Below are 27,380 nucleotides of genomic sequence, written 5' to 3' on the forward strand. Positions count from 1 at the left end.
AATCTCTGTAAGTGTCCTCCAGCCGAGTAAGATGATTATCAATTTCTGACAGGCGTTTTACCCTTTGCTTTTTTAGATTGGACTCGTATGAAATAATATGTCCTCTGAGGACAGCCTTTAGGCTTTCCCATAGAGTCGAGTCAGAAACCTCGCCCGTGTCATTAAATTTGAGAAACTCCGCTAGCAACTCTGTTAATTGTTCACAAAATTTGACATCCGAGAGCAGAGTAGGATTAAAACGCCAGTTATAGTGGGGTTTAATTTCTACGAGATCTAGAGAGATTGTCACTGCTGAATGGTCGGAGATGATTCTATTGTGATGCTTCATTGATTTTACACAGGGAATAATTTTAGAATCAACTAAAAAGAAATCTATCCTAGAGTATGATTTATGAACTTGCGAAAAAAAAGTATACTGCATGTCCGTTGGGTGTTTTAGTCTCCAGATATCAACAAGGTCAAAGGAGGTAATCAGATCGTTAAGAACAGAGGTAGAGTTGGCCAAGGATATTCCAGAGCGAGGAGGAAATCTATCTACAGTGGGGTCCAACACCAAGTTAAAATCACCACCTATTATCAGGTGCGTGTTCAGAGTGTAAAAGATTAAAGACTATGCGAAAAAAAGCAGGGTCATCAAAATTAGGTCCGTACACATTAAGCAAAGTGATATGAATTGAGGAAAGTAGGCCAGTTACAATTAAATAGCGGCCGTTAGGATCGCTGATAGTGGATATGTGCTTAAAAGGAGCAGACTTACGAAACAGAATAGCTACTCCTCTCGCCCTGGATGAGAAGGTAGATTGAAATATCTGGGAGATCCAATTGCATCTCAGTCGCCTTTGTTCAGAATTCCTAATATGCGTCTCTTGTAAAAATATTATGTCAGCAGGGATGGACTTCAAATAAGAAAAAACTTTAGCTCTCTTAACCTGGTTATTTAATCCCCGGACATTCCAGCAGGCGAGAGTGACATTGCCACCTTTCAGTGAAGACCCACTACTGTACATCATATAGTATAATGTCTATTATAGAGGCAGCTGCAAAATGAATTCGAAGGGATATTAACCACTGAAATAACCAGTGAAGGAGATGTACAGACAGTAAATTCGAGACAACGACCAAAAAACAAAACAAAAAAAACAAGACCACCCACCCTCCCTCCCCCTTTCATCAGCTTCTGCAAATGAAGCCGGAAAAAAACCCTCATATGAACAGTGGAGCTGCAGGGCAGCATAAGGAGTAACTTAAGAGGAAAACCTGTGTAACGTTACTAAAATAACCTCTAAAAGAGAAACCAGGGGACTCCCATGCAGCCTCCGTGTAACTAAGTTATCAACAAAAGAATTGCTCTATAAAGCTGAATTAAAGTGTGTGTAGCACACCACCCTTGTAACACAGAAATATATATTTTTTTATAAACACAGTTTAAACTATAAATTGTGACAGATAGTATGAACATGTACGTGCAGATAAGACACTAATAACGTGTGTAAACTGACCAAATAACATGATCGTAAGCAGACTGTACAATGTCTCTTTTTTTCTTTTTCTTTTTTTTTTTTGTTGTTGTTGAAAATACTCACAACCTCGTACTAAAGACCGCCGATAAACAGCAGGATCAATGATCAATGATCAAGGATCATTCAGCCGTGGAAACGGCATTGAAAAACAATCCTACGCGCAGCAGATCAAGAAGGTTCTTGAACAGCGATGGTATTAACGAACGATTCAGCATCCGAAACCGAGCCAAAGATTTTCTTGGTAGTGCCCTGGGTGACAAGAAGACGTGCGGGGAACAGCATTCCGAATCGAATACCAGCCTCCTTCAATTTCCTTTTCACTCCGTCAAACGCCCTTCGCTGTGAGAGTACCTCAGCCGTGAAATCTGGGAAGAAGGAGATGTGAACTCCGTCATATTTTAAAGGCGAGTGTTGCCGCGCAAGCCGCAGGATCATCTCTTTGACCGGGTAGTGATGTATCCTCGCGATCATAGTTCGGGGACGTCCTCCTTTCGGGGGTAAAGGCCCGGTGCGATGTGCACGGTCAACTTTGATTCCTGCAGGAAAGTTCTCGGCTCCCAGGAGGTTCGGGATTAGTTTTTCCACAAAATCAGTGGGGCGACCAGACTCCACGTTCTCGGGTAAGCCGACAATCTTAATATTCTGTCGTCGGGAACGGCCCTCGAGATCATCCAGTTTTGCACGTAGGGCCTTATTAGCTGATAGTATTTCCTGACAGGAGGCCTCCAGGTCAGAAATGCGGCTTTCGTGCTCAGCTTTAACACTCTCAAGGTCCGCGATACGCGAGGCGGTTTCAGACAGCGCCGTTTGCAGCTGAGATAAAGTAGCTTCGAGCAAATTAAATCTGTCGTTCATACCGTTATTCATAGTTTGAATGGCTGACAGGATAGCAGTTGAGTCCGTGGCCGTGCCGCGATCGGTCTCATGCTCATGCTCAATAGACGACGGATTCTCGGCCAGGTGTTCAACTGCGCTGGTTGGCGAATCACCTTTCTTGGGCTTAGTCTTCTTCATCTCACTGTTAGATATTTTTGAGCAAACTTTCGTGATCAAAATAGTCAAATAATGCTAGTTTTTAGAGGCTTGTTGAGGGAGCTCCCTTAATTTACGTCCACTCCATGTGGTGCTCTCTAGCGCCCCCCGTAGTTAGATTAGTTGAGTCTAAATCTAAACTACCACCACTAGAATTGAAGGGTGATCCCATAAAGGCCGAAATCTGCGGTGCAGTCTTTGTGACACATCTCAGGAAATACTTTGAAAAAGCTTGGGCGGATCGAAGTAGAGAAGTGGTTCCAACTTGTGGATAGGGGTGTGCCGGTTTCAGAATTGGTGATGACGTTTATGACGCGAGTCAAATGTGACGGTTCGTAACATAACCGTTGTCGGGGGGGGGGGTTGCGACGTTCGTCTGTTATAGGACAATTTAGTTTGAATAAAATTAATATTTGTGTAGTGTTCAATGTTGTTATCAATAGAGACATGTGGATGGGGTATTAGTTCATCCGCATCACAAAACTCATCATCCGCACCAACGTTTTTTGACCAGATTTCAAAGCCGCACCCGCCTGCCATCCGCTGATTGTTTTGCGGTCTATGGACGATGCAATGCTCTGCTGATGAGAGTCTTGTCTATTCTAGAAAGGATGCAGCAAAGATATTTAATGCTAATGTATAAGGCATAGGCCTACGGTGAGTTTCATTCATTTACGATGAGATGCGCTCTAGTTCACAATGCAATGCAATGCAAGTGAACGCGCCGCATCGGAGCCTCCATGATGTCACGGTTTTTATATTGTCTCCTAGCCTAGAAATCTAGACGCACCCTAGCGGCAGCAAAATGTATTTCGCAGCCAGGTACGTCTAGCAACTCTCAATAAACCTTCTCGCTGCAAAAACCCAGATTGGATCAGGCCAATCACATTGTGTATAGAGTAGGCGGGGGGCGGGCTTAACATACACGACAGAGTTGCGACGGTTACCTGGCTGCTGCTACTTGAAAACAAAGAATGGTGGCTGCTGATGGAGAACAACGGTCTTTCGAATCGGCTTTGGCCGCGACTCTGGAGGACTTGGAGTTAATTTTTTCTTTGAGAAAAGAGCAAAGAACGGCACTTAAGTCATTTTAAAAAAAAGGAAGATGTGTTCGTCGTTTTGCCGGCCAGATATGGCAAAAGTTGAATCTTTCAACTAAGCTCCGCTGTTTGGAAAACGCTCTGGTTGGTTGAAGCGCTGTCCTATTGCGTGCAGAGGGAATTTGAAAGACAGCCGTTTATCCCGCCCCTCGGATTAAGCCGTGACTATGGTGAGTTTCCAGACCTAACATCTTGATGTAGGTCTGGCTTGCCAGGCTAATTGTCTCCTATGAAACATTTATTAAAATTAAGATACAATTTGTACAAAACGAAATTCGCTTTAAAGAAAGGCTTTTTACAAAGCAAAACTTAATGAAGTGGTAAAAATCATGTCTGACGATTTACAAAACAAAACTTCATTAAGTGGTAAAAACCATGTCTCCCGAAAAAAACGCAAAAAATACTAAATGGATTCGTCAAGCAGTGAGGATGATTTTGTTGCCCTCTTTCTTCTTAAAAAGAGAAAAAGAAAGAGGAAATATTGGGTCCATCCAATCCTGAGATTGCGCCGAGAGGAAGGAGAGTTTCACCTCCTTATCAAGGAGTTGCGAAATTATCCCGAGCGATTCAAATATTACCTCAGAATGTCAGTGGAACAGTTTGATGCTTTGCTAGCGATACTGGAGCCACATATTAAAAAGAAGACCACTAATTTCCGTGAACCAATCGATCCTGACACACACACACACGGCCGGCGGAAGCGCTGGGCAGACAGAACAGCTGTATACAGGTTATATTTTATACCCAAATAATACATGATAGTAATCGAATTGGCTGCTCAATCACACCTCGATCGCTTGTACGGTGGCTCTGAATTGTCAAAAAACCTCTCAAAATACTGGCTGTGGATGCGAAAAATGCAGAAAATCGAACCCGATCCGAATTTTTTTATTATAGACGAAAGTTTCGTAGACAGTGTGCAAGCGTGATTGACATAACGTGAGGTCAAATTTTTTTTTTACGTGCAAAAATTTCGGATGCGAATTTCAGTGTGCAATGGCCTTAAGGGTCATCCAAGGAGAAATCAATAAATTGAAAAAATAAGTAAAGCCAGCTGGCAGGACCAAACCTTTTCATAAGGAGCAAGTGGCACACAAGAGAAAGAAATGTCACTGTAGGAGACATTGTCTGGGTCACAGACCAGAATGCTTTGAGGAGTCAGTACAAGTTAGGAAGAGTCATCAAGGTGAATGCTGATCCTAAAGGTATTGTGAGAGATGTTGACAACAGAGTGGTCTCGAGTCATCCAGGCTTTTGGCCAGGTGTTGAGAAGACAAATGCAAGAAAAGTCACTAAAAGTGAAAGCACCAAAATCCCATCAACCGTTCTTTATAGAGATGTCAGGCGATTAGTCGTACTGATCCTAGTGGAGGAACAATTCAAGAATGTGGAAGAAAGGTGTTGAGTGTGATATCCAGGATTCAAGAACCAAGGATGTCAAGTGGGAGGTGTAAAGTCAGAAATGATTTAGGTGCAATTTAAGTTAACTTGGAGACTTATTCGGAGTGACTGGAGGAGTGGTGAATCTGTTGCGTCAGAAAAACAGGCGAAGCATCACAGAAGAGAAGAGAGCGTGCAATGAAAGCTGATCGCGTGTACAAGAGAACAAAAAATGCACTCATCCTAAAAGAATCACGATGCAAAAAGTGTTGATCACATAATTGTCTTCTGAAAAAAGGGATTGCTGTAACTAAAGAGAGGTGCCAGTGAAGGAAGACAAAAAGATCGGAAAGCACCTCAGTGACGAGTCAACCCGAGATGCTGATGGTAGGATAAAAGTGTTTTAAACTAGTTGAATATTGACATACACACAAATATATATATATATATATATATATATATATATATATATATATATATATAGAGAGAGAGAGAGAGAGAGAGAGAGAGAGAGAGAGAGAGAGAGAGAGAGAGAGAGAGAGAGAGAGAGAATAGAATAGAACAGAATGAGGCATTTATATAGCGCTTTCATATGTACTACTGTACACCCAAAGCGCTTTACAATCATATCAGGGGTCTCTCCTCAACCACCACCAGTGTGCAGCATCCACTGGGATGATGTGACGGCAGCCACAGAACAACGGCGCCAGTGCGCTCACCACACACCAGCTATAGGTGGAGAGAGGAGAGAGAGTGATAGAGCCAATTCAATGTAAGGGGATTATTAGGAGGCCATGATTGGTAAGAGCCAATGTGTGGAATGTGGCCCACACAGACCACAGGGTGAGCACCCCCTGCTGGCCTCACTAACACCTCTTCCAGCAGCAACCTGGTTTTTCTCAGGAGGTCTCCCATCCAGGTACTAACCAGGCTCAGCCCTGCTTAGCTTCAGTGGGCAACCAGTCTTGGGCTACAGGGTGATATGGCTGCTGGCATATATACACACTCACCTAAAGGATTATTAGGAACACCTGTTCAATTTCTCATTAATGCAATTTTCTAATCAAACAATCACATGGCAGTTGCTTCAATGCATTTAGGGGTGTGGTCCTGGTCAAGACAATCTCCTGAACTCCAAACTGAATGTCAGAATGGGAAAGAAAGGTGATTTAAGCAATTTTGAGCGTGGCATGGTTGTTGGTGCCAGACGGGCCGGTCTGAGTATTTCACAATCTGCTCAGTTACTGGGATTTTCACGCACAACCATTTCTAGGCAGTCCCTCCAGGATTTCACGATTTTTTTGTGTGATTTTTGCGATCAAAATGACTGATTGTGTGGTGGTAATTTCCAGAAATTTGTGAAAAAATTTGCGATTTTTATATTTTATAATTAGGACATCACATTTACCATAAAAGTGTTATGTCAGATGCACAATCGTCATACATGACACAAATCACAAACAAAATGCATAAAGCTTGTTTATTTTGGTCTAATCAAATTCTCATCAAATTAACTTTTAAAACAACCTATGGGCAGGAACATCCAAGAAATGATTTAAATAATCAAGTAAACACTCAGTAATGAAATACAACAAAGGAACAAATAACAAAAAGAAACAAAACAGGACAAATAAATACAAGGATACAGTTACAAACAGTGGATAATTTACGTTTTTTTATTTTTTATTGTGCTGTAGCTATTGTTGTTGCTTGATTAACATTAACAACACTGAAAACAGCAGGTAAATTAGGTTACTGTCACTTTAAAACCAACTACAGTAATGACAAACGTCCCAATCAGTTATTACTGATAGTTTTACGCAAATACTCGCCAAGATGAATATTTTGAAGTAATTGTTGCTATGTGTATTTGTTCAAGCGCTATAAAGAGAATTTACACTGACAGGCGGTGACACGCAGTCAGTCAGTCACACGCACACGCACGCACACACACACACACACACTGCAGTCAGGCAGTCACTCGGTCAACACAAAACAATTTACCCCCACTCTCGTGCAATATATCAGGATATTGCGTAGCCCGCTCCTTGGCGCTTATGTGAGAGGGCAGGTGAGACAAATTTTCTTTCGCCATGTTTCTGACAGACCGCTCACAGACATCACGCGTGCGCAACATCTGTATCCACGTAAAATGCATTGAAACTTTAATTAAAATAGAGATATTTCAATTGGGTGATTATAATTTAATGTTTTGTGAGGTCATTTTTGTGATTATTTTGCGGTTAAATTAGGAATTATGCAGGATCGCAAAAAAATGCGACAATTTGTTGATTTTGCGTTGTATTCAGCGATCACGGAATCGCGAAAAACTCGAGGGACTGTCTAGGGTTTACAAAGAATGGTGTGAAAAGGGAAAAACATCAAGTATGTGGCAGTCCTGTGGGCAAAAATGCCTTGTTGATGCTAGAGGTCAGAGGAGAATGGGCCGACTGATTCAAGCTGATAGAAGAGCAACTTTGACTGAAATAACCACTCGTTACAACCGAGGTATGCAGCAATGCATTTGTGAAGCCACAACACGCACAACGTTGAGGCGGATGGGCTACAACAGCAGAAGACCCCACCGGGTACCACTCATCTCCACTACACATGTGAAAAAGAGGCTACAATTTGCACGAGCTCACCAAAATTGGACAGTTGAAGACTGGAAAAATGTTGCCTGGTCTGATGAGTCTCGATTTCTGTTGAGACATTCAGATGATAGAGTCAGAATTTGGCGTAAACAGAATGAGAACATGGATCCATCATGCCTTGGTAACACTGTGCAGGCTGGTGGTGGTGGTGTAGGGCTGCTCGATTATGGAAAAAATCATAATCACGATTATTTTGTTCAGTATTGAAATCACGATTATGTAACACGATTATTTCACATGACTTTGGGAACGTGTTGCATTTATTAAAAAGACATGGTAACACTTTACAATAATGCTAATTAGTTAACATTAGTTAATGTATTAACTAACATGAGCTAACAATGAAAAATACATTTGTTACAGTATTTATTAATCTTTTTTAATGTTAGTTAATAAAAATACAGCTGTTCATTGTTTGTTCATGTTAGTTCACAGTGCATTAATTAATGTTAACAAATACAACCTTTCATTTTAATAACGTATTAGTAAATGGTGAAATGAATATTAACTCAAGATTAATAAATGCTGTAGAAGTATTGTTCATTATTAGTTAATGTTAACTAAGGTAGTTAACTAATGCTAATTAATGAACCTTATTGTAAAGTGTTACCAAAGACACCTTTCAACAATTCTTAAAAAAAATCGAAATTTGAACATTTATTGTACTTTTTGAACTATTAAAATAAATTATATAACAGATAATACTTCAATGAGTATTTTAATAATTCCCGCAGGTCTACCACTTATGATGCGGGAAATTCCCCCGCAAACATTGACTCACTTTAGCCTGTAGTTTGTATGAGTATCCTAAATGAATCCACACAGATTATAAAATCAAATCAATCATTTTAAAACTTTCTCCAAGACGCAATTTCACAAACCGCGCGAGTGTTCAGCGGTGCTGCGTCTTCTCTCTCTCTCTCTCTCTCTCTCTCTGAATGTGTTGGACAAGGCAAGCGTCGAAACTACACTCTCGCTCGCGTTCAGGAGTCGGGACATGACGGAATTGTCAGTTGCACAATCGGGCCAGCATTGCATGTAACTAAAGTTTATCATTTTCACTTCTTTTTAAGTCTTATCAGTTTAAACATTCGAGCTGAGAGAGTTTATGGAATCGGGAGGGGCGGATGTGCGCGTGCGCGCGTCATTCAGAACACAAGACAAAATTAGAGCGCTCTTTCAAAACAGAATATGGAAAAATAATCGTTTTTACTCGATTGTACTATTTTGGTAATCGTTGGGAGCCAAAATCGAAATCGAAATCGAAATTCAATTAATTGCACAGCCCTATGGTGGTGTAATGGTGTGGGGGATGTTTTCTTGGCACACTTTAGGCCCCTTAGTGCCAATTGGGCATCGTTTAAATGCCACGGCCTACCTGAGCATTGTTTCTGACCATGTCCATCCCTTTATGACCACCATGTACCCATCCTCTGATGGCTACTTCCAGCAGGATAATGCACCATGTCACAAAGCTCGAATCATTTCAAATTGGTTTCTTGAACATGACAATGAGTTCACTTTATTAAAATGGCCCCCACAGTCACCAGATCTCAACCCAATAGAGCATCTTTGGGATGTGGTGGAACGGGAGCTTCGTGCCCTGGATGTGCATCCCACAAATCTCCATCAATTGCAAGATACTATCCTATCAATATGGGCCAACATTTCTAAAGAATGCTTTCAGCACCTTGTTGAATCAATATATATATATATATATACACACACACACAGATAAATACCTGATGAGACTGATGAGAGATATTTGTGTTGTAACAGAAGTTTGCTGATTCATATTGTGTATAATAATGTTGAATTAGAGTGCATAGAGTTAATGTATGTACTATTAAGTGCACGTAAAGTGTTCATATTGTGTGTACTTGTTTTAATGCACAAGATGTTAAGTATATGATTGTATTAGGTATTATTCTGTTTTCCTTAAACCTCAACCTACTCTGAAACTAATTAGAGACTAATTTGAATTTAAACTGCCAAGCTAACTATCTTCAGTCAAACTAACTACAATCAAACCTGTTGGATAACTGTTGTTGGAGGTGAATGGACCTAAAAAAATCAACAACTGCAAGATTTAAGACTGTAAGAAGTTTATTGAAGATTGGAAGTAAAGCCATTTTGAGTTGATCCTTGTGTCTCCATGGTTGATTGAGCTCTATTTCGAGGCAGTGATTAATAAAAATGCGATATGGTGATTTAAATTATGTTTGTGCTTTCACTTTTTATGAGTTCTAATTGCAAAGAGAGTCAAAATGACTATTACCAAACTTTAAAGGGTTAGTTCATCCAAAAACTAAAAGTCTGTCTTTATTTACTCACCCTCATGTTGTCACGCATACACATACATTAGAACTTCAGTTTTACAAATATTACAGAATTGCAGTATGTGCATTGTTCAGCAAATCTGTTTGTACCGTAATATATTGATTACACATTGATATATCGTTACACCCCTATTTTTTTACAACACAACCAAATACAGAAACGTGCTACAAAACTTCACAACACAACCAAATACAGAAACGCGCTGCAAAAGTTCACAACATAACCAAATACAGAAACGTGCTCCAAATTGCACAGACCACAAAGGAAATGTTTACAGGGGACCCCAATAAGTGACGAACCCGGCTGTGACATGCTTATTGCTCGTGAGCATCCCTATGTCCTACTCCATTCAAAGGGCAGATGGCAGAGCCCTTGAAGTGGGGACTTTGGAGTGAGCAGGGCACTTGTGTGTCATTATGTAGCCGTTTGGGACACACTTGATGAAGGGAGCAACGAAACGAAAGACAACGTAATTTCCTCATTATTTTCAACTGGGATGTTCCTATGACAACACAGCACATATCCATCAGCTGAATAGCTGTTATTACCAGAACTCTCTAATTACTGCTGTTAACATTACTGTTGCAAATAAATAAATATTTTATACAAAAAAAGTTAAAAGTTTTAAATTTTAAAATATGCGTATATATCTGTGTGTGAGTGTCTCAACTTTAAAACTTGCCGTCTCATATTTGGACCCTGCAGTACCTAACATTTCTTATGAAACTTATTTAAACATAATATGGCAAAATTTGTACAATGTAACTGAAGTACAGATTAAGATCTTTCCCTCATGTTCTTTTTCTCTATCTTTTATATTTATTTGTTTTCTCGGTATTCTGATGACATTGAACATACAGTACCAGTCAAAAGTTTGGAAACGTTACTATTTTTAATGCTTTTGAAAGAAGTCTCTTATGCTCATCAAGCCAGCAGTTAAAAAAAAAAAAGAAAAACAGTAATATTATGAAATATTATTACAATTTAAAATAATGGTTCTCTTTTTTAATATACTTTAAAATGTAATTTATTTTTGTGATGCAAAGCTGAATTTTCATCAGCAAGTACTCCAGTCTTTGGTGTCTTATGATCCTTCAGAAATCTTTCTAATATGCTGATTTATGATCAATGTTGGAAACAGTTGTGCTGCTTAATATTTTTTTTATAACCTGAGATACTTTTTTCAGGATTATTTGATGAATAAAAAGCTAAAAAGAACTGTATTTATTTAGAATAGAAATCTTTTGTAACAATATACACTACCGTTCAAAAGTTTGGGAACAATAACTTTTTTTTTTTAAGAAATTAGTACTTTAATTCAACAAGGATGCGTTAAATTGATAAAAGGTGATGGTAACGATTTATATTGTTAGAAATGTTTTTATTTTGAATAAATGTTGTTTTTATGAATAAATGCTGTTAACGTTTTACTCATCAATGAATACTGAAAAAAGTATTCCAAAAAAAATAGATTAAACAGCACAACTGTTTCCATCATTGATAATAACTGAGTATCAAATCATCATATTAGAATGATTTCTGAAGGATCATAAGACACCAAAGACTGGAGTACTTGCTGATGAAAATTCAGCTTTGCATCACAAAAATAAATTACATTTTAAAATATATTAAAAAAGAGAACCATTATTTTAAATTGTAATAATATTTCATAATATTACTGTTGTTTTTTTTTGTTTGTTGTTTTTTTTACTGCAGGCTTGATGAGCATAAGAGACTTCTTTCAAAAACATTACAAATAGTAATGTTTCCAAACTTTTGACTGGTACTGTATTATTAATACATGTTTTATATTGTATACAAAGTTGTATGTCATTCAGTATGTTTTGCAAAAAAATTAAATAATAATAATAAAATAAAGTAGACTTTGGGCTGTAAGCATGTCCCAGCCGGGTTCGTCGCTTATTGGGGGTCACCTGGCAACATTTCCGTTGTGGTGCTGTTTGCAGCGCGTTTCTGTATTTGGTTGTGTTGTGAACTTTTGCAGTGCGTTTCTGTATTTGGTTGTGTTGTGAACTTTTGCACCGCATTTCTGTATTTGGTTGTGCTGTGAATATTTGGAGCATACATTTGTTGTGAAACTGATGAAGATGTTTTTTTTTATTTGCGGGTGTTTTTCTATTTGCATGCGTTTTCTTCAGTTGCAGCGCGTTGAGCTCTCTCGGCCACCGTAGTAATCCATCCGGATGGGTAAACAACACCTTTGCGGGCTTATAGAGGGTATGTGCGTGACGTCACCGTCGGCTGGAGTGACTGTGGTTACGCCCACTGTGAGGCAGAAAGACTGAGCGGCAGCATTGGGTTTTTTTAGCGTGAATGTATTGACAACTCATCAATTAAACATTTACCATCATATATTCTGCATAATTAGATGTTTTTAAATAAACTGACAAAAAATATATACATTTAAGGGCTGGACATTATAATGATATATCTGACATTGATATAACTGATCACCTGGATTTAGACCTACCTATATTGTATTTACATAAAGCGTTCACAAGCAAATTTAGCAAATCTTTGGAAAGTTGTAAGGAACACCATATCGAGTCCAACCTTTAGTTTAAACTGATAATCGTTCATTTTACTTGTGTTTTCGCAGTTTCCCCTATTAAATCCAGTCATGCAGCAGGCTTTTTTACCACTCAGTCTGGCTGAGGGTGGGACACTTCCTGTGGGAACCCTCTATTGTTTGTAGCTGTCATTATATTACTTTGTCATTTTGAGCATGAATCAAGCCTTCGTCTGTATTTTAATCGTTTTGGACAGTTGTTCTGAAATACAGTAGTGGCCAAAAGTGATGTAAGGCCTAGGAAAATTGACACCTTCACCCTTTTTTTAAAATGACAAAAATATTTTGTAAGCATATTGCATAGTTGTGCTTGAAGGCAATTGTTTTATTTGTGATAATGAAATGAAAATTGTGTGGACATAATTTTTGGCCAGGCTTTTTCTTTTTCTATGTATTTTTTGCAGGTTCATTGGGTTGGATTGCTTTCTCAATCTCACCACAAGTAAACCGCTCCAAAGTGTGTTTTCAAGCAGGCCGAGACCAACTAATTCAGGGCATCTCGGAACGATTTCTTTTGGTGCAGATCAGAGCAAGATTGCCATGTTCTGACACAACCTGTTCTATACAAGGATATGCCTAAACTAACCGAACTAAGGGAGACAACGCATCAGGTTCTGAAACAAATGCTCCAAACGAGCAAGGTGTGAAAACGCCCTAAGAGTTAACATGAGAATTCATGTCTCTATCAACAGAAAACCATGCTGGGTGAGATCTCTGATCTCTGAGATCTCTGAAGTCTGACAAGAACACAGGAAGCTGAGGCAACAAACCTCAGCACTAACTTTTAACCCAAAGCATGGGCTGTTTCCTGTCTTCACAAAAAAAAAAAAAAAACAGAGAAAATTTACCTTGTGAGCCAATCTGGTCCTGAAATTGCATCATCTGAAATGTATCCACTACATTCTAATCGTAGAGAAGCATACATAAGCGAACATATGGCGTGATGATGACACTAAAACCACAATCAATCACCCAATAAAGCAAAAAGTGCTGATCTGTGAACAACCATTTATGGAGGAATGTGATTCCCACATTACATCCCAGAAGAGTAATTACTGTGGTTTAGTACTTCTCTCTGTAGTGGCCTGATGACTATCATTGTGGGTTTGAGGACGCTTTTAAAGTCATGATTTATTCAGACAATGACGTCTGTAAAGAGAGTGATGTAAAGACATGCGTGTGTGCTTGAAAAAGCCTGTGCCGAGTACATTCGGTAGTTAAGAGGTACAAGCTGGTTTCTGCACAGTGTTCAGTGTGGAATAACACAAAGGTCAACAATTGACCTTTCTCAACTCAACGGGTCAAGAGCATCCAAAATATTTACCAGTCTGTAGTTTAAGGCCAAACCTTATAATATTGTAAATGTAACTTAAGAGGAAGAGGAGGATAAACATTTTTTACTTACGCTATCAGTAGGTCATCTGGTACTATACGAAAGAAGGGGAAAAGAGATATACTGGTTAAAGTTTTATAAACCTGAGAAATGTAAATGCACCAAGCGTGATTTTAAAGCACAAAAGCAACATAAACTGGCGGTCAAAAGTTTGGAATAATTTAGATTAGTCTCTTAGACTAGATAGTTTCTTCTGCTCACCAAGGCTGCATTTATTTGAACAAAAATATAATAAAAACTGTGATACTGAACTTAAAACAACTGTTTCGTATTTTATATATTTTAAAATGTCTTTTATTCCTTTTATGGCAAAACTGTATTTTCAGCAGCGTCACATGATTTTTCAGAAATTATTCTAATATGCCGACTTGGTTCTTAAAGGGATACTTCACCTCTGGAAAGATTAATGTGTATTTAAAATAGGTCATTTATGTAGAAGAAATGTGAAATTATTTTTGAATTTGGAGCTTTCTAGACTAAGAAAAGCCAGAAAATGTATTTTTGGCTTATGTGGATGAAAGACAACAACTCCCAGAATGCACTTGCTTCACTGTCCTAGGAGGCCACTCCCAAGCCACGCCTACCGGTAAGAGAGGGCAGTTGAAAACAACAAAGCTAAGCTACTAGCAAGTCTCCGTGATGAGTTTGCCCTGGATTTCGAGATCGCCCAAAATGTCCGGGATTCGGCTTTTGCGTTCTACAGTCGCCATTCATTATGTTTACTGTGGCGAGCAGGACGAGGCTGAGGGGCGCGAGAGAACGACGCAAGGCCGGTGGCGTCATTACTGAGACGCACCAGGCTCGCATCTCTCACGGAGGAGCGGGAATTTTTTTAGCAATGTTAAAACGCACATCAACCGATCACTTGTTTAGCGTTCATGTAAACACAATATTCAGATTTACCAATCGGAATGAATTCAGCAAGATTGAAACAAAAGGTTTGCATGTAAACAATGAATGGCGACCGCAGAAAGCAAAAGCCGAATCCCGGACATTTTGGACGATCTCGACGGCTGGACATGTCCAGGAAAAAGAGGATGGCATTGGAAATCAAACGCACTGGCACTGATCTGTGATAGGTCTGTTAGCGCATTAGGTTCAACCCCCTATGGGCGGGTTTGAAAGGCTGGGAACTAGTGCTTGTAGTCTCAACAGAAATCCGCCCCTCTTACACTTCCTCCTACAATGAGGCAAAATGACGATTTTTGCGTCATTGTGGGAGGAAGTGTAAGAGGTAAATACGGATTTCTCCCGTCTCAGGGGAAAATGAGAGAGTGTTGCACGACCATTCAATAGTATGACTGGGTTTCTAACAATGCAAAGCTTAATGCAAATGGGTGGAGTGTTCCTTTAAGAAACATTTCTTATTATTATCAATGTTGAAAACAGTAGTGCTTCTTCATGATAAACTATCATTCAAATGTTTAGGACAATAGAAATTCAAGGACGTATTAAATTGATTCATATGTATACTCATGTTACAAAATATTTCTATCTCAAATAAATGCTGTGCATTGAACTTTCTATTCATCAAAGAATCTGGGAAAAAATTTGTTTCCACAAAAAAACAAAAACTAGCAAATTACAATGATTTCTGAAGAATCATGTGACACTGAAGACTGAATTGGCTGCTGGGAATTCAGTTTTGCGGTCACAAATTACATTTTAATATACATTAATAATATGTCACAATATTACTGTTAACTGTATTTTTGATCAAATAAATTCAACCTTGGTGAGTGTAAGAGACTTCTTTCAAAAACATTAAAAAAATCTTAATTATTCTAAACTTTGGACAGCCAGTGCATGGGTAAATGAAATACAACATCTGGTAAAAATAACTACTTAATAGTTAAGTACCAGGGGTTTTCCTGCATGGAGAATTATGAGGCAGCCGCCCCCGTCAAATTTCATGCCGCCTCCGGCTCTCGGCAAAACTCGGACAGACAGTCACATGGTCAGATGGTCACATGGTCACTTTTCCCACCGTGATGGTTCTGTTGCTGTTACCGCTTGTGTCCATTCTCAAACCGTATAGTGCTGCACGGATTGCGGATAATCCGCGGGTCTTGCGGGCCAAGTAATACATACATTCCATTCCAATTAATCGAGGGTGGATGACAGATAAATCATTATAATGTGTTGACATGGATGATGGAATTCTCATCACGGTTAAACGCAATTAACGTGCGTGACTCTTTTACTTTCGTTTTCAACAACGTAATTCTCTTCAGGGAAAACCAATCAATGAAAACATATCAGGGCTCAAGTAACGCTTGTCAAGGACCATAGACTGTGTCCGGGACACGTGTGTGTTTTTTTTTTAGGGAAAAGTGAGAGAGAATTGTAGGTCTACTACTTGCCCAATCGGACAAATGCCCTGATTAAAAAAAAAATTTATAAAAAAAAAAAAAGATAACTAGGGAATCACCGAAAACGTGAGGATGATTCTGTTTTATTTAATTTAATGTAAGTGGCGATTAATAGCCTATAGTTGATAATAATATAGGCCTACCTAATGTACTGAAGGTAACAATGTTGCTCTGTTGAGGCTCGCGCAGTTATTTATAACATATTATAGTTAAGAAACAATATATAGCAACACGACCAGAGAGCTGTTTTCCTGAATGTGATCAAGATTGAAACCGAGACTGATTTCATAACAGTTCGATAAACAAATAGTTAAAATTAAGTCACTTAAATTTATAGACGCAATGACTGTTTTTGTTCTGTTTCAGCAGTGAAAATAGTTCCAAACAAAGATCACAGCAGAACCGTAACGTATCTCACAGCAACACTTGTTGCTACTGAATGATTCAGCGTTTTGAACGAATCGGTTGAGTCAAAGATTCCATTACCCATTCATAAACTGCCTCATTCTGAATAAATCAGCCGTTTGAACAAATCGTTTGAATGAATGACTCAATGACTCGCTCATTAAGACGGTCGCCTGCCGCCTCCTATTGGCGGTTTAGTTTCATAAAGTATCATTCTTTTCAACATTCCTTATTTGTATATTCAAAAATATTTAAAATAATCTAATTTAATACAGTTATAATTTTTCAATGTAAATTATTTAATTTGATTGGTAACAGCCTAGTGTCTTTAATTGAATATATTGATCAAATTTAAGAATTTGAAATGAAAGATGGAGCACATTTAATAAAATTAGGGGGAAAATGCCCTTTATAAAAAGTACAAAAAATAAGTGTTTTTAAACAGTGATGTATTGAAACATTGACAATTTAAGTTTGAAGGGAGTAAAGCCTCTGTTTAGGCTATTAAGGAAATTTTGCCAAAAGAAGAACTTTTATTTTAAATAAATGTTAATTTTAAATCAGCCTACTTCAGTGTGATAAGTTACCATATTATCATGTTTAATACTAAGAATTTGAATAATTGTAATGTCATGATCAGATGCAGATATCTAAATCAAAGAATATGGAAGGTTTGTGGGGTGGATTATTTATTTTTTAAGGGGTCATATAATGGTACATGCACTTTTACAAGTTGATTGTACTGAAATGTGTGTTGGCAGTGCCTGTACACAACCATCATAAAATGATAAAAATCCATCCAGTGTTTTTTTTTAATCTTATATGTTTTCCCCCATCTCAAATCAAGCCGTTCGATTTTTGTGACGTCACAAAATCGACGCCCCTCCCACGATGGTAGATTGACAGCAGCGTTTCAACACAGTCCCGCCCTCGTGAGCGAGCTGTCAATCGTAGCCCGCGCGGACCGGCGCGTTCATTGTTGATAGCTGGAGCACTGAGTAGAATGGCGTCTAAGCGATTGTGGTGTTCTGTTCTTGGGTGTAATAACGAACACAGCAGTCATTTTGATGTTCCTAAATCCGAACCACTGAAGACGCAGTGGCTGAGTTTGTTTTCGAAGGGAATATTCCCCACGATCAACGTTAATGCTTTCATGTTTGCGCAAATCATTTCACCAGACTGCTTTACAAACGAGGATCAGTAAAAAGCTGGTTTTGCTAAGAAGCTGCTCCTGAAAAAAGGATCAGTACCAACTATTCGTGTTTCTGCTGAACCTCTAGAAGAACTGAAGTGAGTGTAACGTTTTATTAACCTTAATATTAATATTTATATTAATCTTTGCAAATCGCTTGCACGCTTCACGATGAATGCGGCTGTTTACACTCATTACGGGTACATTACGGCATGTTTTCTATGTATGACGTTCTCAATATAATTCATAATCCCAAGTTTATAATGAACAATGCGTTATGGTTATTGTGTTATTACAAACAGTGTGCGCACAGAACAGAGGGGTGGGGTGAGCAAAGCTCATTATCATTTAAAGACACATGCACTTAAACGGCGTGCTGAAAACAGAGCTGTTTTTGACCAGGTAAAATTCGTTTTCTTACAATACTAATGAGAATTTTTAATTAAAGTATATTACAAACTTTTAATTTAGACCCTAAAGAATCATATTAGCTTGTACAAAAATGACATTATATGACCCCTTTAACAGTGGATTCAGGTGACTCAAAGTGTACCAGATTAATGAATTTTTCTTTAAAATGTACACAATTTTCTTATGGGGGGGGCATGCCCCCGGACCCCCCTAGAGGTACCAAGCTCCACCCACAAAAATAATGTAGGAAACACATTAGGCTGTATGATGATCTACAAAAAATACAAATTTAATTATCTTATTATTAAAATACATTATTAGGATTTTACCACCGCCGCCTCATTTTGAGCCAGGAAAAACCCCTGAGTACATGTTAAACATAGTAACAATAACCAATTATCAGTCACCCAAAACATCCTAATTTGGTTGTTTATTTTGGTCACCAATGTTCTCTGGAGAAAGACCCAAACAAATTGAAATTGAAACTACATCTCAATCTCAAACACACTACAGCGATCATTACTCCTCTAATCATTATCCCTAGATATTTCTCTCTGGCATTGCTTGACATCAAAATTCCAGCAGAATAATGTCATTACTTGTATCCAGATGTTCTGCATTAGGTCTTGTCTGCACACACATAAGGGTTTCACAAAAATTCTTATGAGCTTATTGACATTCTACTGAGGAACATGATGCTTTAGGACATATTTGAACCGAAGTCCCTATATTTTGAATGTTATATTAAAGGAAGACTCAATACCATAGGCCATACGACACAAATTAAAACAACCCCACAGTACATGTTAGCTGTTTTAAGCAGTTGTGAACTGCAGCAGTTGTGCTTGAAAGACACGCTGCTGTCTGATAGACCATGGTATTAGTGCGCTACCCTGTGTCAGTATTAGAAATTGCAGCTATTGCTACTCTCTTGTCTTCTAAACTAAAGAATAAAAATGTTATTGTTAAAGTTCACTAACTTCACTGTTCACTTGATACTTATTTATTATTAGTTATGTTTATGTCTAAGACCACACTGAAAATCTTTTACCTAGAAATAAACAGAAATTTTAGGGTCTAGATGTTTTAGGTCAAAAGTGAAGCACAAGTTGCTCTTTGGAACCATATCAAATCGTGCTGACTGAGCACATGATTATCATACCAAATACTAAAGCTACTGTACTATCCAAATACTGTAAAACTCATACTGTAAAACTCATATTGTAATTATGAACTGAAAATTATCCCCTCAACTTGTTACACAATTTACTTAGATATTATCATTTGTAAAGAATTTTATTAGAAAAAAAAATCACAATATACGAACATTATGTACACTTGTGATCAGACTTCTGTACACTGTGCGTGTCTGTGTGTCTGTGATCAGCTTATTGTGTAGTACTGTTGACTAGTTTTCTAGTGAACTGCCAGTGTTTCTGTTACTTAATATGTTTCATCAGTCAATGGCTTCATCCAGCTGACTTGATATCAGTGAGCTTGAGCTTAAGACTTACCCTTATTCGTCTCAGAGTAAGTTCTCTGAAGGTCTTTCAAAAGCTGCTCAGCAACAGAAAGCAGAGATGAGTCCATAATGTACCTGAAAACTAAAACACGTTTCATTTGTCATTGTATAATAACGCCTGTAAATGATTTTCAATTTTGAAAGCTTTTCATTGGGATCTGTTATTATTTATATTATATAACGTTAGTATACTATGTAATTACTTGTATTTAGAATCGTATTTCTCTAGCAAAACTGTAATGTGGAGATAATTACAGGAGTTAACAACTACTACTAGAAGTGTTCATATTTAGTATGTCCTCTCTAGTAAGGTGCTTCTCAAACCTGTCCTGACCTGGGGGCTCCACCGCTGTATATTTTGCTCTAATGAGCAGGTGAGTGGACTGTACAAAATGTGCACTGATGGGGAAGGTTTGAGAAGCACTGGAAATGTATCTTAAATTATCAAAATTACCTGAAATAAACCAACCAATAAAATCAACATCTAGACATTGTATCTAAATCAAAAACTTCGAACCGATTCTAAAAGCATCGACCGACCGAATATCTGCTGAATACATATATATATATATAAAGATTTAACGTGCAACGTTTACACAGTACAGATATTTACCGTAGTCGTGTTTCCCGCAGCACTCATTTGACGTTCTTCTTCTTCAGTAGTTTGTAAGACGTAACAAACGGTTGGTTTTTACCGCCACCTATGGTACTTGGACAGCATGGACAATTTATTTAAACCCTTTAAAAAAGAAAAGAATAAAAACCCAATAATAATAATAATAATAATAATAATAACTACTCAAAATAATAATAATAATAATAATAAAACAAACCATTGAGGAGAAAAAGTTTCTTCTTCAATTTGAATTATTTAATACCATAATTTCCTCTGTAAAATGTCTGCACTAAAAATGTTCTGGGGCCTGCATATGCACAAAATTAAATAAGTTTTATCTGGATGATATAACTGTCATGATGCCCACCTCAAAACAGTGCTGCACAAACTGCAAGAAGCAGGTTTGCGTCTAAATTAAGAGAAAAGTAAGTTCCACCAGGAAAAACTCACATTTCTGGGACACACCATTTCCAAAGAGGGATTGATGCCAGACAACAGCCACTTGGAGGCAATACAAAAAGCTCCTTCAGATGCGTCCACACTAAGATTATTTCTAGGTCTCACTGCTTAGTATGCTAAATTTATTCCGAGCTATGCAGCAGTTTTTGAGCCTATGAGAGCTCAGGGGAAACGAAAATTTCACATGGACCTCCAAAGCACACAGAAGTTTCCAGAAAGTGAAAGAACTGATTGCAGAGAGCCCTGCATTGGCTTTATTTGACCCTGCTTTGCCCACAATTGTCACAACAGATGCTTCGGACTATGGCATAGGTGGTATCCTGCAGAGATGGGGGACTCGAGTCACATGACTTGACTTGAGTCAGACTCGAGTCGCAAATTTAAGGACTTGAGACTTGCTTGACTAAATTAAGTAAACAACTCGACTTGACTTTGACTTGAGATCCAATGACTCGAGACTTGACTTGACTTGAACTGTATGACTCGAGAATGACTTGATATACATTTTTTATATAAATCGCAACATCAATTGATGAACAAAAGGAAAGCAACGGAACCATTGACACCAGTCATGATTCTGCGCGATTGCGTGACGCTGCACAAGCCCAGAAAAAACATACATCGCGGTGAGCGCGCTGAATACAAAAACATCTCCCAGTATCGTTTCTTTTTGGATATAAACACTAGAAATTGACCATATTCATACAAGAAGATTTGATGTACGCATAATAACAGGCAAGGGATATCGGACGACCATCACAACCTCGAACAGTCGAACTTCATTCACCACGTCTAAAAGTAAGCTATGGCTTGTTTAACCTGTTTGTTATAGTTAATTTGACTTTAAATCTAGCGAGAATATTGGTCAAAACAACATGCCTCTTTATACACAATTATGTTTTCAAATGTAGCTTAATGTTGTCAATATTCAAATGATAATTAATGATGGCATATGCTTTGTATAACATTTGCCACATTTCTTTCAAATCATGCTTTAAAGCCAAATATGTCGTTCTTTCCAATGACAAAAAACAACATAGAAAACTGTTAATGTTTTGTCGTGTTTTATGTTTCTCTTAAAGGGGGGGTGAAATGCTAATTTTCACTCAATCTCCTGTTAATCTTGAGTACCTATAGAGTAGTATTGCATCCTTCATATCTCCAAAAAGTCTTTTAGTTTTTATTATATTTATAAGAGAAAATAGGCTGTACCGAGTCTTTCCGGAAAAAACCGAGCGTCTGGAGGTGGGCCGTGTGGGCGAAGCCAGAGCCATAGAGAGAATCCGTCGATCTGGGCTTTGTTTATAAAACATTCATCGTCGAAATGCAGGGAACAAACAGTCTACACAACTCGTTTCTGCATCCACTGTTCCTAACGCTGGGTTCTTTGGTAAGCTTTGCCTCACCAAAAACACTTTGGAGACACTATGCAGCGCTGCCGATGATTTCCTGTTGAAGCGCGTTGAGGTGCGCGGTCGCGCTTTTCCGGGAGAAATGCTCATATAAGGAGTTCCACTCTGGTCTACGTCATTAGATCCACGGTAAAAAAAAAAACAGCCGAAACTTGTACCAACCCGGAAGTAAGATTTTCGGCACAGAAATTCTCCGTTATTCGTCCAAAATATTTTTAAAAAACTTTGGCCATGTTAAGCATGAGAATCCATCTCTTTAACACTGTAAACAACTCTGAATACATGAAACACCATTGTACCCCCCCTTTAAAGCTGCATCATGCGGCTTTGCCGATTTCTTCGCTGTTTTCTAGCTTTTTGCTCGCGGGTTTCTCTATAGAGCTCCCCCTACAGCTTCGGAATAGATATTTGACAACACTGTCGTCAAAACTTGTTGGCTCGTCCCATCTTCTCCCGCTGGTCATGTGCATTTGTTTTCAAAGAACCCGGCGAACGCACGGAGCCATGTCCACTGAGGTATGTATAATACACAGAAGGCTAGCATATAAATGTTTAGATAGTATATGTGTGCAGTGCCGTAAAGCAGTTTGTTACATCGCGAGACCTGATATCACGCGATACTTCCTGATGCTGCGGCCGGCGGCCCGCCGCCCCAAAGTTGCAAGGATGGTTTTTCGTCTCACAGGCGCTCGAGGGGTGCGAGAAGACCACCATTTAACCCGAAAACAGTCATATAACCAGTCCAATGACTCCGAAGCTGTTCGGTTAAGATAAAAAAGTTACTTAGTTCACCTTTAAAGGAGGGTTAGATGTTATCAGGGGGTAAACACAGGCACACACAGGTTATAATCACTGTTGGAATCAGAGACATAGGTAATGAAAAAGATTTTATTAATTATTAAAAGACAATGATTATAAAAGGCGAGGAACCTGGGCTTACCCGCAGAGGCAGTCTCAAGATATCACCCTTATGAAAATTACTCTATTCACAGTGCACACACACTAATACACACTCAACGACTCATGTCAGAGAAGACCACGACACACAGTGAGGACGTCACCACCTAAATGGTCACTCGTCTGCCCCCGGGTGCCCAGGCCCTGCCAACAAACAAAAGAAAAAAAGACAAACAGTGATATGCAAAAAGAACAAAATGATATAACCATAAGTCACTAATACAATAATCAAACCAAAATAAACATACAAATTCAAAAAGATAAAATCAATTAAAGAAATAAACAGGAAAAAGCAAACAAAAGAAACTCAAAGCATATCACAGAGAACAGAATTCACAGAAAACAGTGCACTGGAACAGTTCGCTCGAGACAGTTCACTCGAAACACTCGGGTCAGTTCACTCGAGACGGTTCACTCGAAACAGAACACTCGAAACAGTTCACTCGAAACAGAATTCAAAACAGAACACAAAACAGAACAGCAGCTGATGAGGAGCAGAGCAAACAGCACTTTATGATGAAGCAACGGGGCAGATAATTCTCATGCAAGGACGCCGCTATTGTCCTTATCGCGTGCCTAAAAACAAAACGAAAAAGGTGTTACACTGCAATTCCTTTTCCCTTGGCTTCACGCTCGAGCAGTATACTCACAACAAAACGTGCTGTCCCGGGATTACTATCCCCGAACTATGTGGTGGATGGAGCCAGATGTCTCTGACAAAACTCGTTGGCAGAAAGCGCAGATGGATCTTACACTACGTTAAGCATACAGATTAGTCAGATTACCCGCTCAGCCAAAGCAAAACTTCATTTACAAAACACTGTCGCATACAAATGCTTCCCTTACCTGTCTCAAATGTCCATACTGAACTCTCCAGAAAGCACACAGACTGGCAAACAGCACCGACAGTGAATAAGCAGCTTCAGCGATCTTTTACGAGCAACACCTGACACTGCACTCCAGCAAAAAGCAGCAGGGCGCCTGGGTGACGTCACGGCCCCGGATAGTGACGCACACTAAGGAACCGGTAACCCATGCTCTTATACGCATCGGATGCCAGGCCATTGGCCAAACCATGACAAGTAGGAGGGGTCATAACCCTTCCTGCTACAGTCTTCCCCTCACTTCTGTATCGTCGCCCCGACGATAAGAAAACCCTTGCCACTCAATTCCAGGGCCTAAAGTGGGCAGAGACAAAATTATAAAGGAGCCATCATAGCAACAACACACTTAAAATCATTTACAGAGGGCGATGGATATGCTTCACCGCACTTAAAATCTACAGAGAACAATGGATAGGCGTCATCGTACTCAAATCATTCAAGCGGACTGGCACTCATACCGAGAACTGAGCGACACAAGTTCTCTTGCCATGACGGCTACACACCGAGAAACAAGTGATGCACAAGTTCTCTGCCTTGACGGCTACTCAATGAAAAACACGAATGAGATACTGGTTACAAGTTCTCTTGCCATGACGGCTACACACCGAGAAACAAGTGGTGCACAAGTTCTCTGCCTTGACGGCCACTCAATGAAAAACGCGAATGAGATACTGGTTACAAGTTCTCTTGCCATGACGGCTACACACCGAGAAACAAGTGATGCACAAGTTCTCTGCCTTGACGGCTACTCAATGAAAAACACGAATGAGATACTGGTTACAAGTTCTCTTGCCATGACGGCTACACACCGTGAAACAAGTGAAAGCAGAGGGCGTTGGGAAACGCACTCTGAGGGCCTATAAGGACACGGGAGAACTCCAATATGGACTCCCCCTCCCGTTGCTTCATGACATTACTGGGATCTCCGCGCTCCGCCTCGGGGCAATAACAAATCTCCTCTCGGGCTTCCCCCTCCAGGTGGTCGAATAAAAAAAGAAAGCTTGTTCAGCGATCCCCATATACCACTCTCTCGAGGCACAAAAACCAATCGTTCCGGTGCACTAGTACCAGAAGGTTGGGGCACTACAGGTGGAGCAATAGAGACACCAGGCAAGGCTGCATCATACCCGGGTACACCAGCCACTGGCGCCTGTAGCTGCTGCATCCCGGCACTATCAGCTCTTAACTGAGCTACCAACTCCCGCATTTCCAGTAATTCTTCCTCCATTTCGAACGAAATTAAGTAAACTTACCACCCCGGAGAAGGAGCCAACTGCCCTTACACCAAGCTGCTGTTCTGTTTCCAAAAATTTTTTTTTAGAAAAAAAATAAAAATAATCAAAACCATAAAGACAATACAAACACACCGAAAACCTATTGTCTCTGACCCAATCTGGTGATAATCCTGCCGACCTACGCCAAAATGTAGCAGAGCGGGCGCGGGTTGGCTCAAATTGATATAATTTCCGACTACGCCACCTGAGGAATTTCACCCCAAGAATTTAACACAACCTCTAAACACAGGCACACACAGGTTCTAATCACTGTTGGAATCAGAGACATAGGCAATGAAAAAGATTTTATTAATTATTAAAAGACAATGATTATAAAAGGCGTTGACCAGCAATCACTCTCATCTATTTGCTTAATTCTATCGTTGGCAGCAGAGGAACCTGGGCTTACCCGCAGAGGCAGTCTCAAGATATCACCCTTATGAAAATTACTCTATTCACAGTGCACACACACTAATACACACTCAACGACTCATGTCAGAGAAGACCACGACACACAGTGAGGACGTCACCACCTAAATGGTCACTCGTCTGCCCCCGGGTGCCCAGGCCCTGCCAACAAACAAAAGAAAAAAAGACAAACAGTGATATGCAAAAAGAACAAAATGATATAACCATAAGTCACTAATACAATAATCAAACCAAAATAAACATACAAATTCAAAAAGATAAATCAATTAAAGAAATAAACAGGAAAAAGCAAACAAAAGAAACTCAAAGCATATCACGGAGAACAGAATTCACAGAAAACAGTGCACTGGAACAGTTCGCTCGAGACAGTTCACTCGAAACACTCGGGACAGTTCACTCGAATCAGTTCACTTGAGTAAGTTCCCTCGAGACGGTTCACTCGAAACAGAACACTCAAGACAGTTCACTCGAAACAGAACACTCAAGACAGAATTCAAAACAGGACACAAAACAGAACACAAAATAGAACAGAACAGCAGCCGATGAGGAGCAGAGCAAACAGCACTTTATGATGAAGCAACGGGGCAGATAATTCTCATGCAGGACGCCGCTATTGTCCTTATCGCGTGCCTAAAAACAAAACAAAAAGGTGTTACACTGCAATTCCTTTTCCCTTGGCTTCACGCTCGAGCAGTATACTCACAACAAAACGTGCTGTCCCGGGATTACTATCCCCGAACTATGCGGTGGATGGAGCCAGATGTCTCTGACAAAACTCGTTGACAGAAAGCGCAGATGGATCTTACACTACGTTAAGCATACAGATTAGTCAGATTACCCGCTCAGCCAAAGCAAAACTTCATTTACAAAACACCGTCGCATACAAATGCTTCCCTTACCTGTCTCAAATGTCCATACTGAACTCTCCAGAAAGCACACAGACTGGCAAACAGCACCGACAGTGAATAAGCAGCTTCAGCGATCTTTTACGAGCAACACCTGACACTGCACTCCAGCAAAAAGCAGCAGGGCGCCTGGGTGACGTCACGGCCCCGGATAGTGACGCACACTAAGGAACCAGTAACCCATGCTCTTATACGCACCGGATGCCAGGCCATTGGCCAAACCATGACAAGTAGGAGGGGTCATAACCCTTCCTGCTACACTAGTATGAGTTATTTTTATAATTATAACATATATTAAAAAAAATATTTCCAGAATATTGGCGCGATTGCAAATGTGATAATGATTTTATAAAACAGTCCAGTAAACAAAGAGTGAATATTGTGATGTGACATTTTAGACATAATATTCCAAATATTCTCTGTTTTTGCTCTATTTGTCCAATGACAATATAGTTCCAAACAAGCCACAGAAAGAGTTATGCGTATTTGTGATTCAGTGACCTAGTTGCTTAGTTCCAGAACGAATCTGCCGT

The 27,380-nt window shown here is 39.4% G+C and overlaps 1 protein-coding gene and 1 long non-coding RNA gene across 4 annotated transcripts in view; both read right to left on the minus strand.

Moving 5' to 3' along the window:
* Positions 1 to 20,619, minus strand: part of zswim7 (zinc finger, SWIM-type containing 7) — a 109,339-nt gene extending 88,720 nt beyond the window's left edge. For 2 of the 3 annotated variants that reach the window (XR_014030244.1, XM_081366267.1), the window contains exons 1-3: positions 20,525 to 20,577; positions 19,904 to 19,993; positions 14,022 to 14,043 (exon numbers count right to left, since the gene is read on the minus strand). Coding sequence is in view for 2 of the 3 variants with exons in the window: in XM_081366267.1 (XP_081222393.1) it covers positions 14,022 to 14,043; positions 19,904 to 19,979 (98 nt within the window). In the remaining variant the exon portion in view is untranslated. Of the gene's footprint in view, positions 1 to 14,021; positions 14,044 to 19,903; positions 19,994 to 20,524 lie in introns of all 3 variants that reach the window. The other variant, XM_081366266.1, reaches the window with a different exon arrangement.
* Positions 20,620 to 23,276: 2,657 nt separating this feature from the next.
* On the minus strand, positions 23,277 to 26,971 carry LOC308690570. The gene is made up of 3 exons (XR_014030162.1): positions 26,842 to 26,971; positions 26,646 to 26,749; positions 23,277 to 26,572 (listed from the first exon to the last, which is right to left on the minus strand). It is a non-coding gene; the product is annotated as an uncharacterized lncRNA (long non-coding RNA).
* Positions 26,972 to 27,380: the final 409 nt, after the last annotated feature.

This window comes from Scardinius erythrophthalmus (genome assembly GCF_964197995.2).
Source record: "Scardinius erythrophthalmus genome assembly, chromosome: 5".
In the NCBI taxonomy this organism is placed as follows: domain Eukaryota; kingdom Metazoa; phylum Chordata; class Actinopteri; order Cypriniformes; family Leuciscidae; genus Scardinius; species Scardinius erythrophthalmus.